This window comes from Ascidia mentula, chromosome 4 (assembly GCF_947561715.1).
Source record: "Ascidia mentula chromosome 4, kaAscMent1.1, whole genome shotgun sequence".
Lineage (NCBI taxonomy): Eukaryota > Metazoa > Chordata > Ascidiacea > Phlebobranchia > Ascidiidae > Ascidia > Ascidia mentula.
Genome location: NC_138569.1, coordinates 15919914 through 15933528, shown reverse-complemented (window position 1 = coordinate 15933528; position 13615 = coordinate 15919914). Strand labels below are relative to the sequence as shown.

Here is a 13615-nt window from a genome sequence, read left to right as displayed (position 1 = left end):
TATCACCATGTAATACCAAGTAAAGTTGATAATGTTTAATACAAAACTGTTCGTTCGATTAAAAATATATATATATACCTTTTGTTTAAAAAGATTCTATGAAGAACGAACATTTTGATATTCTTCATGTTACCTGGTGGTCAAAACGTGTCTTCAGTTAATAATATTTGCCAAGAAAACGGTATGTAAATACCTCCATTCTTACACAGTGTGACCCAATATTTTTCGAAATGAAACGCCCTTTAAATGTCCACGTTGTGTTGGTCACGTTCACATACAGCGGAATGTCCGAGATTTTGCCGTGTTTTGGCCGGAGGTGGTTGACTACGTGCCGCAAGCCAAGTTGTTTGGTTATGGCTACCTTTTTTCTTCAAAACCACTTCAAGCAAGTCTACCAAATTCAGCCGCTAATAGTGTAGGTTATACATCACGTGTAAATAACTTCGCGTTTTAAACGAAGAATATTTACCACATATTTTTATTTGCTTAATTTCAATTATTTGAAAAAACGAAGTATTAATTTCTTCTTTCGTAACTTTTGATTGAACTGAATAATAGAGCCCTCCATAGTGGATACAAGTTTAGAAGGAACAAAGCCCATTTACAACTAAAGGCTAAATAGTTTGTTGACGACTAAAGCTTTGCTAAGTTCACGCACGTTTAAAATTATACCTTTATTCATATTCGTTATTCATGTTGAAAGTCGATCAACCTTTACCAAGTTAGCATATTGACAAATACGTCTACATTTATGCTGATAATTTTTAATAGTTTGTGTGATTGTTATAAAAATGATTTTGATTTTGTAAACCATTTGTGTTGCTAAAGACATTTTTGTTTTGGATTTCCACTCCCAACTAAAAATACATAGATTGCTTATTCTCCTAATCGCAGAAGCTCACCAAATCGACAAGAAACGTTGATTTCTGATGGAATCCAGTTGTGAAATCGATTGAAACAAGTTGGTTGCGCGAATGTTTGTCACACATACAAGAAGTACACGTGTAATGCCAATAGAGTTATTACAAGTCTTCGTATGGTTTGTATCACAGAGCGCAATCCATTGTTTGGGTAAAGACATGGTGACGTCATACTGCTCTGAAAGCGAACACAAGTGCCACTAGAAAAAAAGGAAAATCGGCAGACAAAACATTTCTCCAGATATGCGTGGTACTGTGCACGTAATTCAGAGGATTGATTTGGGTATAAAACGCTGACTGGTCATTTGCAGCAACCAAATAATTTGTCCTTTGCGAAATGCTTACGTTGTGTGCGTGGTTGGCGCAAATGTTGTTGTACGGTTGAGTAATTCAATAGCGTCCCTAAGTCCAGAGATTAATACATCTACTATTTAGATCAATGCAAGACATTTGCGCAGAAACTGACAGTTAAGTGTGCCAATAGCGAAGCTAGATTCAAGCCTTTAAGTAAAAACCATGGAGCGGAATTGCTTTCAAAATGAAGGTACGAATTGTATGATTGATCTGTTTTGATACAAGACAATATTTAAGGGTAAAACGTATAACGTTAACTCGAAACTCATTGTTTGATTTGACTTGCATGATTTAGGTGGAACGCAGCAACCTAACTGCGACCATGAGTCTAGCTATTCACGTATGGCCAATAACGTTCTAGGGGACATGATATCTTATCGCCCTCCACCATTGACTGTGGGTGTATTTGGCAAGTGGGGAACTGGAAAGTCTCGCATGCTTAAATTGGTTCGAGGTAAGAGAGTAGCTTGTGCAATTGCTGTGAGCAACTACTTCCGTTAAAAATATGACAGAGCCGACCTATTTCTACTGTCAGTCCTTTGCTCATTGTATTTGTCCATTGACCCGTAACGATCGAGCCATTGCTTTTTAACCGCTATATTGCAATTGCAAAAACAAAGTGATCCCCGAACTATGTGTTGTAAGACCATAATACAAGCGAAAAGGGTTTATATCTTAAATATCTTTAGTCTGTCTACGGTGTTAATTAATGCTTACATGGGTGTTGTTTTGAGAGTAACCAAAAAAAATATTAATTTTTACACATTAATTATTCTTGTTTTGAATACACAGAGGCTTATTTGCTCTTTCAGATAGAATTGAACATGTTACATCCAGTCGCCCTCAAAAGCCGAACGTGTTTTCAATCAGTTTCTTCAAGTTGATATTCCGGTTGCTGTTTTACAACCCAAATTTGAAAGCCCCAAAATCAAAAGATACCAAGTTTATATTCGTCGACGTAAGTACATCACTCATAATTGTAAGAAGAAGCCATAGTTTTGTCCTATTAACTGTAAAAATCTTACAGTTTAGCATTCTCGACTACGCCGGAACCGACCAACTATGGGCTGGAGTGATTACCCACATATCAAGTATCATTGAAGAAGTATTCGGTTCGTGGTCGGTTAGGGTGTTTCGTGCCTGGCATTACAAACCGGACAAGGATTTGCAAATGTACCTTGAACCTAGTGAGGAGGCAACTGGAAAAAAATGTACCAAGCGTTGGACGATTTCAAAAACGTCTGTTCTTGTGGTCACGGCTTTGATAGCGGTTGTTGTCCTGGTGAGTGCTTTGTGGTCCATCTACGGTTTTCCACAGTTTACCGGTACAGAAGGCGACGTGCTGACAACAGTTATAACGACTAGTCTGGCGGCAATACTTGGTTTGGGCGTCGCATCCAAGATTGGCGATATTTTCAACATGGTAAATACCGACAGCTTAATTAGTTTTCGCGTGATTAAATTCACTTGATTTTCGTATAGCTTTTCAACCTGATCAAAACCCAAGCGGATAAAGTGAAAACGATGGCTAACGAGAAGGATTTCAGTTCACATTTGGGATTCATGTACAAGGTCAAGACCGAGATTCATTACATTACGTCACTTGTAAGATACGCCGGGCATTTTCTGGAAAGGGATTTTCGCCTCTGCTTGATCATAGACGACATTGACATTTTAACCAGCGACAAAGTCATGGGACTATTTCAGGTTAGCGGAAATTTTGGAGGGAAAAAAACTAAGGATATAAGCGTGTACTTGTTTTCAGGTGGTTTCCCTGTTGGAATGTTCGCCTAACTCTCCCTACGTCCAAATTCTTTGCATGGATCCATACATCGCAGCAAGCGTTGTTAAAAAATCGTTAAATAGTGAGCTGAAAAACGGCCACGCCTACTTGAGAAAACATATCGAGGTATTTGTGAGCATCCGTTGAGCTACGGGCATACCCTCCTCTATTAACCTAATTAGCTTTTTTGTTTTAATAGTTGCCATTCCATATTCCGTCCCTGGATCAAAAGAATAAGCTGCGATTCCTACTTTCCAAAGGAGCTGTCAAGCATTTTGCTGGTAAACAAGCTTTTACTGTGTCATATTATTGTATTGCTAAAGCTCTTCACTTTCAAAGGACTCGAATGTTCGGAAGTGACGCCAAGACACAAGGATAAAAGGGACGATGAATCTATACCCTTGGTTAAAGTAGTGCAACAACGTCCACAGTTGGCAACTCAAACCACCTGCCTGGTAAACAATTGCCTGTTTTTGCACGAATGCGTCATTTTTACGTACATATATCTTTACACTGTGGTATAGTTATGAAGTTTAAATACTCAATAAACGAAATCTTAACTTGTTAAACAGGAAAGTGATTACAAAAAAACTTGGGACGAAGTGCGAAAATGCTTCGAGGAGAAACCCAACTTACTGGATTACATCGACGGAAACGAATTGCGCGTTCGAAGAATTCTATCGTCCACCCAACTTGCGGTAACATAACCACAAAAACATACGAGTCATTATATACAGTTTTATTATAGCTGTTGCTGTGTGTTCGTTTTACCGTCACTTTAAATATGTTCTAATCACATTTATAAATTAATATATTGCATCTTAATTCACATGATTTGTGCTTTTCCTTCGCTTTTATCATTTGGACATTAAGACGGGTTCTTTGTATATGGTATTCAACTAGCATTGCAGCCAAGCTGGATCAGCCACTTTTCCCGACAAGTCGGAGCGAGATCTGAAAAATCAAGCTCCCGGTGAGGTTTGAACTCACGACCCTGGGCTAACCAGGCCCAACGCTCTACCAACTGAGCTACCTCGCTCCGACTTGTCGGGAAAAGTGGCTGATCCAGCTTGGCTGCAATGCCTTGGCTGCGAAGCCTGTGAACTTTATGATCAGAATATTAGAGCTGTGATCGCCAAATATAAAGGGCCTGCGCAGTGGGGCGATCCCGCCTTGCTATGCGTAAGCATGGCATTACTTCTGACTTGTATGACTATATGCATATTTCGGTTTACTTTGATCTAGATGCGACTGACGGAAAGTGTACACCAGAAAGACATCAAACTTGACATTGAAAAACTTGCGTCCTGGATTATTCTTGCCGATCAATGGCCTTACAGGTTGGTTCAAACTATGTGTAATTTGGTCCAATTTTCTTCTGGGACAACATGTAGCTTTGTTGTTTAACATCGCTCTGATCAGGTTGAGTTGCATTTGCCAAGCGATTGACGACAACTCGCAACTGTATGAAATTGATCCTAGCATCGCTTACAAGTTTTCGGCGGAATCGTTGTTACAGGACCTTTATCCTTTAATTGTTAACGATCTGAAAGCTGTGAAGGTGAGAAGTAATTCGAATGATTGGGCTGCAGACAATGCACAATTTCCTTAACCACATTTATTTCTTTGAAGGGTTGGAAAGACTTCTTGGAGTTGGACGCTGATCCTGAAATGTTCGCTCAGTTTCTCCTGAGGTTTCCACTTACTGTAGGAGATCTGAAGACGTTTTTGCCGTATACAACTAACTTGGACAGGTTTTGCGTCGAATTGTGGCGGTAAGGATCTGGTTTTATTCCTTATCACGCGAGCTGCATACAGGGGCACTGTTTCTACCTATAAGGTCTCATCGGTGCACCTTTGGTGTTTATACATGACACGATCTTGGCTCCCAACCGCCATGCGAAGACTTCCACTTTTTAATAACTATGCAGTCGTCGACACCCGCTGGGTTGAAACCTAATAAGTCGAAGCAGCCGTGTATGCAGCCCACTTAAAGCATATTAGTGACTCCATTGCTTATTTATTACTGTTCTACATTAACTGACGTTTGTCTTGTGTAGAGCGCGATTGTGCAGAACAGATTAGACAACAAGCCCAAACTACAAGGACACATAAAACGTTGGCGCCACAAGAAGCCTCTTGATAAATGGAATGTCGATGATGTTTGTGGCGAGGTAAAGATTTAGTTGGTTAACCTTGTAATAGTTTGCTATAACATAGGACATGTGGTTTCTGATTACGGGCATCTTGCATTAGAAAGTTTAATTTTGCACAAAAATGTATTATGCGCCATCAGCACGAATATTGAAGAAAAATTTACCTTCGGAACCTACTTCCGCCAATTGTTTGTTTTTTTACTTTTATATCAGTAATCAATTGAAAACTAACGTTTACCAGAAACTGACAAATGTTACCTGTTAATATTTAAATGATCACCGCTATATTCCCGTATCTAGATGTTCGTCTAAAATATTTTTAATTATTCTTTCGGTTGTGGCCGTTTTTTAAACTTGATAGGTTGCAACAAATGTTTAAAAACTAATTAACCGACATCTTCGTAGTTCGAAAAAATTGGACTCAACGATAAGAACCTCGGCCAGTACATGGAGATTATAAAGAGTCACGACATAGACGGCAAAACTCTGCGCAGAGCCGCACCAAGCGACATTAAAAAACAACTGAAAATGTCGTTGGGCGATTGGGTGGCGGCCAAAGAACATTTCGCTGCTCTAAGGACGTTTTACTGAGAACGGCGGAAAAGCTTCGGACCCGCTGAAGATTTGAATGGAGTTGTTGGAGTGTCCAGAAATGAACTTTTGTCCATATCCCTGGAGGAATATTGCAGCGAAGATTTGTCGAAAGATGACTTTTAGTGCAGTGCTTTATAGTTGTAAAGTTTTTTTTAGTTTTGCAGTAGTGGCCTATAACACCCCCATGACTTACTATACCGTTTTTAATAAAAAAAACTGTATTTGAAGAATTAAAAACTAATAAAGGATATATATATAATAATAATAATATATATGAAACTAATATACGATGACAAAAAAAATATAAAAATCACAAAAATACATATTTTCAATAAATAACAACTAAACCCTGCAAAGCACATTCTTGAATCACGTGATTAACGTAATCACCGAACAGAAGAAAAATCAAATGAAAATTTCCAACTGACTTCAAAGTTACCTGAAATAAACAAGTTAAAATTTTGCTTCAATGAACGTTGAACTTCGTGGAAATCATAATCGTGGCGATTTTGGCGACATAGGTATGGCAGGCCATGCATGGTCACGACAAGACCGCTTGGTTGGGTGTCGAAAAACAGCTGGAGTATAGAAGCAGGACAAAAAGCAGTGGACAAGTTTGTGATTTGGCGTTCCACATTGCGTTGCTGGGTGTGGTTGATTCGACAGCTTGGAAATATCCATTGGCGATTAGTTGTTTTGTTGTGGTTGAAGCTTTGTTAATGCCTTTATAAACATGGTTTTCTCTGTTGACCAAGCTATACTAAAGTAGGTTTGTCAAAATAGGAGTGACTTTAACAACAAAGCGTGTTTCGGTAATTTTTTAAGAAAAAGGTCCTTTTTAGAAAGCAACTATTTAGGCTGCTTGTTTAATGTGCAAATATGTCATGAATATGTATGTGTAAACCATATCATTTGAATGTGAATGTGTAAAATGAATGCAAAATGTCATTTTATATCCGCAAGTACAATGATCATTGCAGCAACACCATTTCAAATGCATTTATGTCCCTTCCGAAAACCAAAGGACAAAGCGCCATTGTTTTCAGCTGGTGCGTGTGGTTTTACGACGCATATATTATTACATATAAATTTATAGTTTTAAGCATTAAGCAACCTCTTTAAAATGTAATGCCATTTTTTTGATCATTGGTGCGGAATTTTGGACATACGAGGTATAGTTGCAGGATAAAAAAATGGATTTGAGACGTAATTAGTTGATAACGTTTATACTAAACTGTTCATTCTTGCGGTGAGAAATATACACCTTTTGTTTAAAAAGATTGTGTGAAGAACGAACATTTTGATATTCTTCATGCTACCTGGTGGTCAAAATCTATTTTCAGTTGATAATGTTGGCCAAGAAAACGGTATGTCAATACCTTCATTTTTACACAGTGTGACCCAATATTTGTCGGAATGAAACGTCCTTTAATCGTTGTGTTGGTCACGTTGGTCACGTTTACATACAGCGGAAAATCCAAGATTTTGCGTTGTTTTGACCCGAGGTGGTTGCCTACGTGCCGCAAGCAAAGTTGTTTGGTGAAGGCTAACTTTTTTACCCAAAACCACTTTAATTATAGTCTACCGTATTCTGCCGCTGATAGTGTTATAAGTTATAGATCATAAGTGAACAACTTCGCGTTTTAAAAGGATACTTACCACATATTTTTATTTGCTTTATTTCAAATATTTGAAAACACGAAGTATCAATTTCATATTTCGTACGTTTTGGTTGATCTGACTACATTCCTCCATAGTGGAAACACATTTAGGAAAAGAACAAAACTTATTTATAACTATAGGCTACGGCTAAGATGTTTGTTGAAACTGCGCTGAAACTTTGCGAACATTTAAATTTATAGTTTAAGTCATGTTGAAAGTCGATCAAACCGTAGGAAGTTAGCATATTGACAAAACTGCAGCATTTATGCTGTTATTGTTAATCTTTAATTTACTGGAATTTTAGTGAATTTGAATGTGATTATTACAAAAATAATTTTGATTTTGTAAACCTTTTGTGTTACCAGAGACTTTTCTTTTTGTTTGGGATTTCCACGGCCACATAACAATATATAGATTGCTTATTTCCCTAATCGCACGAGCTGAGTCACCAAATCGACAAGCAACGTCTATCTCTGATGGAATCCAGTTGTGATATCGATTGAAACAAGTTGGTTGCGCGAATGCTTGTCGTACATACAAGGAGTACACGTGTAATGCCAATACCGATGCAAAAAGTGTCAACTTGGTATAATTGGTAACAGAGGGTTATTACAAGTCTTCGCATGGTTTGTATCACGGAGCGCAATCCATTGTTTGGGTAAAGACATGGTGACGTCATACTGCTCCGAAAGCGAACACAAGTGCCAATAGAAAAAAAGGAAAATATTGGCAGACAAAGCATTTGTCCTGATACGCGTGGTACTGTGCACTTAATTCAGAGGATTGAATTGGTTATAGTACGCTGGCTGGTCACTTGGCCTGAAGGTGCCATCCAATTCAAGGTGTTGGTATTGCATGTTTTCGATTCAAACAACCAGATAACTACTGCAGTAAACAAATAATTAGTTTTGGGCAGTGCGAGAAAACAGGCCGAACAATTCGGTAAAACAGGCAAATTACGCCACTTCAGGTGGTCCAACTTGTGAACAGAATACTTTACCTCGTGTTTTATCGACATTGTAACATCGCTGTTCTGTATCAGTCGTTTGTTTACTTGTCAAGCAGAACGCGGCGCAGCCTTTGTCAATAATTCATCCAGCAGCTTTTATTCGATACCACAGGTAGAGAGGAGGTAGCATGATAGAACAGAAGTATTTGGCGTGTTGTGCCATTGGTGAAATACCTATTTTGACTAATTGTTGCGCTTAGCCTCAGGGTTTAAACCTTGCGTAGCCTTTCCTGTCCATGGCGCAATGCCTACGTTGTATGCGTGGTTGGCGCAAATGTTGTGAAACGGTTGAGTGCTTCAATAGTGCCCTTAAGTCCAGAGCCTAACGCATCTACTATTTATGCTTGAACAGGACACATGCGCAGAAACTGTCAGTTAAGTGTGCAAATAGCGCAGGCAGATTGAAGTTTAAGGTAAATACCATGGAACGGAATTGCTTTCAAGGTGAAGGTACGTATTGTATGATTAATCTGTTTTAACACAAGTGTGTTCATATATTTAAGGTTAAAAAGTATAACGTTAACTCGAAACTCATTGTTTGACTTGACTTGCATGATTTAGGTGGAACGCAGCAACGTAACTGCGACCATGAATCGAGCTATTCACGTATGGCCAACGTTCTAGGGGACATGATATCTTATCGTCCGCCACCATTGACTGTGGGTGTATTTGGCAAGTGGGGAACTGGAAAGTCTCGCATGCTTAAATTGGTTCGAGGTAAGAGAGTAGCTTGTGCAATTGCTGTGAGCAACTACTTCCGTTAAGAATGTGACAGAGCCAACCTATTGCTACTGTCAAGCCTTTGCTCATTGTACTTGTCCATTGAACCGAAACGATTCATTGCCGTTGCTTGTTTAACCGCTATATTGCAATAACAGAGCAACACACTTCCTTCATTTATAAAACTGTGTTGTACAACCAGGATGAAAGCTACAAATGTTTATATCTTAAAAGTCTTCTGTCTGTCTGGGGTGTTAATTGATTGTTATTGTTCTGTGCGTAACCAAAAAACATAACTTTTGACATATTAACTTACTCCATGTTTTATTTATTTTGGTTTGAATACACATTTAATTTACTCTCTTTCAGATAGAATTGAACATGTTACCTTCAGTCGCTCTCAAAAGCCGAACGTGTTTTCAATCAGTTTTTTCAAGTTGATATTCCGGTTGCTGTTTTTCAACCCAAATTTAAAAGTCCCAAAATCAAAAGACACCAAGTTTATATTCGTCGACGTAAGTGCATCACTCATAATTGTAAGAAGACGCTATAGTTTTGTCCTATTAACTGTTCAACTTCCAGTTTAGCATTCTCGACTACGCCGGAACCGACCAACTATGGGCTGGAGTGATAACCCACATATCAAGTATTATCGAAGAAGTATTCGGTTCGTGGTCGGTTAGGGTTTTTCGTGCCTGGCATTACAAGCCGGACAAGGATTTGCAAATGTACCTTGAACCCAGTGAGGAGGCAACTGGAAAAAAATGTTCCAAGCGTTGGACGATATCGAAAACATCTGTTTTTGTGGTCTCGGCCTTGATAGCAATTGTTATTCTCGTGGTAGTCTTGTGGTCCATCTACGGTTTTCCACAATTACCAGCCGCAGAAGGCGACGTGCTGACAACAGTTATAACAACCAGTGTTGCGGCAATGCTTGGTTTGGGCGTCGCATCGAAGATTGGCGATATTTTCAAAATGGTAAATACCGACAGCTTAATTTGTTTTTGCGTTATTGAATTCACTTTATTCCCTTTAGCTTTTTAACCTGATCAAAACCCAAGCGGATAAAGTGAAAGCGATGGCAAACGAGACCAATTTCAGCACAAATTTGGGATTCATGTACAAGGTCAAGACCGAGATTCATTACATTACGTCACTTGTAAGATACGCCGGGCATTTTCTGGAAAAGGACTTTCGCCTCTGCTTGATCATAGACGACATTGACATTTTAACCAGCGACAAAGTCATGGGACTATTTCAGGTTAGCGGAAATTTTGGAGGGAAAAAAACTAAGGATATAAGCGTGTACTTGTTTTCAGGTGGTTTCCCTGTTGGAATGTTCGCCTAACTCACCCTACGTCCAAATTCTTTGCATGGATCCATACATCGCTGCGAGCGTTGTTAAAAAGTCGTTAAATAGCGAGCTGAAAAACGGCCACGCCTACTTGAGAAAACATATCGAGGTATTTGTGAGCATCCGTTGAACAACAAACACTCTTTACTATTGACCTAATTTGGCTGTTTTGTTTAAATAGTTGCCATTCCACATTCCGTCCCTGGATCAAAAGAATAAGCTGCGATTCCTACTTTCCAAAGGAGCTGTCAAGCATTTTGCTGGTGAACAAGCTTCTGCTGTGTCATATTATTATATTGCTAAAGCTATTTACTTTCGAAGGACTTGAAAGCCCGGAAGTGACGCCAAGACACAAGGATAAAAGAGCCGATGAATCCATACCCTTGGTTAAAGTAGTGCAACAACGTCCGCAGTTGGCAACTCAAACCATTTGCCTGGTAAAAAATGCCTTTTTGTATGTATGCGTAATTTTTACGAACTATTTTCGGGAAAAGTGGCTGATCCAGCTAGGCTGCAATGTCTGGACTGCGAAGTCTGTAAACCACATGATCGTTTTTACGTATACATATGCATATATATATTTACGTTGTGGTATAGTTACCATGCACTTTCAAATATGTAATAAACGATTTTCCAACTTTGTAAACAGGAGAGTGATTATAAGAGAACTTGGGACGAGGTGCGAAAATGCTTTGAGGAGAAACCCAACTTACTGGACTATATCGACGGAAACGAATTACGCGTTCAAAGAATTCTATCGTCCACCCAACTTGCGGTAAAAAGTCATTATATACAGTTTCATTTTGGCTGTTGCTGTGTTTGTTTTACCATCAGTTTAAATATGTTCTAAGCACAGTTGTCAAAATTTTACTATATTTCATCTTACTGCACATGATTTGTGTTTGTCCTTCGCTTTTACCATTTGGACATTAAGACGGGTTCTTTGTATATGATATTCAACTAGCATTTCCTTAAAAACTGAAACTTGTATGACTGTATTCATAATTTCGTTTACTTTGATCTAGATTCGACTGACGGAAAGCGTTCACCAGAAAGACATCAAACTTGACATTGAAAAACTTGCGTCTTGGATTATTCTTGCCGATCAATGGCCTTACAGGTTGGTTTAAGCTATGTGTACTTTGGTCCAAGTTTCTTCTGAGATAATTCTGTAGTTTTTTTGTTTATTGTCTGCTTTTTGATCAGGTTAAGTTGCATATGGCAAGCGATTGACGACAACTCGCAACTGTATGAAATTGATCCTAGCATCGCTTACAAGTTTTCGGCGGAATCGTTGTTACAGGACCTCTACCCTTTAATTGTTAACGATCTGAAAGCTGTGAAGGTGAGAAGAATTTCAAGTGCTTAGGGTGCATACAGTGCACAAAGTATCGACCTGATGGTCTAATCAGCTGGTGACTGCAGCACTGAACTGGCTTTAAACTAGCAGAATTTGTCGCTTTTTGGTACTGTTCAGTCAACGTCGATCCATTGGGAGCCCAACTACGTACCAAAGAACATAGACGAACGACTGTGGAGCACACTACGGTCAAACAACTGCCTATTATCTATTAGTTCCAGGCTCGGGTGTCGATCAAATCGTATAGAGGAAAAAGAGCCGTAACAATCTCTTTTGCCTCCATACAGTTCAAATTACTAGCACAAAATTTCCTTAACCATATTTATTTCTTTGAAGGGTTGGAAAGAGTTTTTGGAGTTGGACGCTGATCCTGAAATGTTCGCTCAGTTTCTCTTGAGGTTTCCACTTACTGTAGGAGATCTGAAGACGTTTTTGCCGTATACAACTAACTTGGACAGGTCTCTGCGGCGAATTGTGGCGGTGAGGATTTAGTATTAATCCTTATATTAAGCGAGCTGCATACAGGGCTCTGTTTCCACCTAAAAGGTCTCATCAGTGCAGCTTTGGTGACTACATATGACGATCTAGTCGCCAAACGGCCATGCGAAGACTTCCACTTGTATGGAGTCGTCGACACACGCTGGGTTGAGACCTAATGGGTCGAAGCAGCCGTGTATGCAGCTTATTTAAAAAAATATTAGTGGCTCTATTGCGTATTCGTGACGGTTCCACATTAACTGATTTTTGTCTTGTGTAGAGCGCGATTGTGAAGAACAGATTAGACAACAAGCCCAAACTACAAGGACACATAAAACGTTGGCGCCACAAGAAGCCTCTTGATAAATGGACTGTCGACGATGTTTGCGGCGAGGTAAAAATTTTGTTATATATAATAGTTTGTAATTTTTTATCAGTAATCAATTGAAAACTAACGTTTACTAGAAACTGACAAATTTTACCTGTTAATGTTTAAATGATCACCGCTATATTCCCGTATCCACATGTTCATCTGAAAATAACTTTTAATACTTTTTCGGTTGTGGCCGTTCGTTTTCAAACTTGAACAAATGTTTAAAAACTGATGTACCAACATCTTCGTAGTTCGAAAAAATTGGACTCAACGACAAGAACCTCGGCCAGTACATGGAGATTATAACGAGTCACGACATAGACGGCAAAACTCTGCGCAGAGCCGCACCAAGCGACATCAAAAAACAACTGAAAATGTCGTTGGGCGATTGGGTCGCGGCCAAAGAACATTTCGCTGCTCTAAGGACGTTTTACGGAGAACGGCGGAAAAGCTTCGGACCCGCTGAAGATTTGAATGGAGTTGTTGGAGTGTCCAGAAATGAACTTTTGTCCACATCCCTGGAGGAATATTGCAGCGAAGATTTGTCGTCAAAAGATGACTTTTAGTGCAGTGCTTTATTGTTTTGAAGTGTTTTTATTTTTGCAGAAGTGCCATATAGCACACCCATGACTTACTATACGTTTTTAATAAGTGTTATTGCAATTAACTGTTGTCGCCTTCCAACGCAATACTTATCATTGTTGTAAGTTAACGTACTTTTTTCTTGGTTCGCTGTACCCAACCTGAATTTACGACGTCACAAACGTATAATTCGAAAACTGTATTTGAAGAAGAAAACAATATATATAAAACAAATATAGGATAAAAACCAAACTTCAAAATATATATCTCT

The 13615-nt window shown here is 39.0% G+C and overlaps 2 protein-coding genes across 2 annotated transcripts; both read left to right on the top strand.

Annotated features, from left to right (window-relative positions):
• Positions 1–1403: 1403 nt before the first annotated feature.
• On the top strand, positions 1404–13456 carry LOC145899224 (NTPase KAP family P-loop domain-containing protein 1-like). Its single transcript, XM_082987958.1, has 15 exons — positions 1404–1464; positions 1570–1728; positions 2087–2232; positions 2302–2697; positions 2757–2981; positions 3040–3183; positions 3257–3338; positions 3397–3512; positions 3630–3755; positions 4303–4397; positions 4480–4618; positions 4690–4832; positions 5118–5231; positions 5619–5970; positions 13369–13456. The coding sequence occupies exons 1-13, from the start codon at positions 1437–1439 to the stop codon at positions 5140–5142; spliced, it is 1824 nt and encodes a 607-aa protein (XP_082844084.1). The 5' UTR covers positions 1404–1436; the 3' UTR covers positions 5143–5231; positions 5619–5970; positions 13369–13456.
• On the top strand, positions 8697–13396 carry LOC145899222 (NTPase KAP family P-loop domain-containing protein 1-like). Its single transcript, XM_082987955.1, has 14 exons — positions 8697–8928; positions 9040–9195; positions 9568–9713; positions 9781–10176; positions 10235–10459; positions 10518–10661; positions 10734–10815; positions 10874–10989; positions 11202–11327; positions 11578–11672; positions 11759–11897; positions 12249–12392; positions 12670–12783; positions 13014–13396. Exons 1-14 carry the CDS (start codon positions 8901–8903, stop codon positions 13326–13328), a joined length of 2226 nt encoding a protein of 741 aa, XP_082844081.1. The 5' UTR covers positions 8697–8900; the 3' UTR covers positions 13329–13396.
• Positions 13457–13615: the final 159 nt, after the last annotated feature.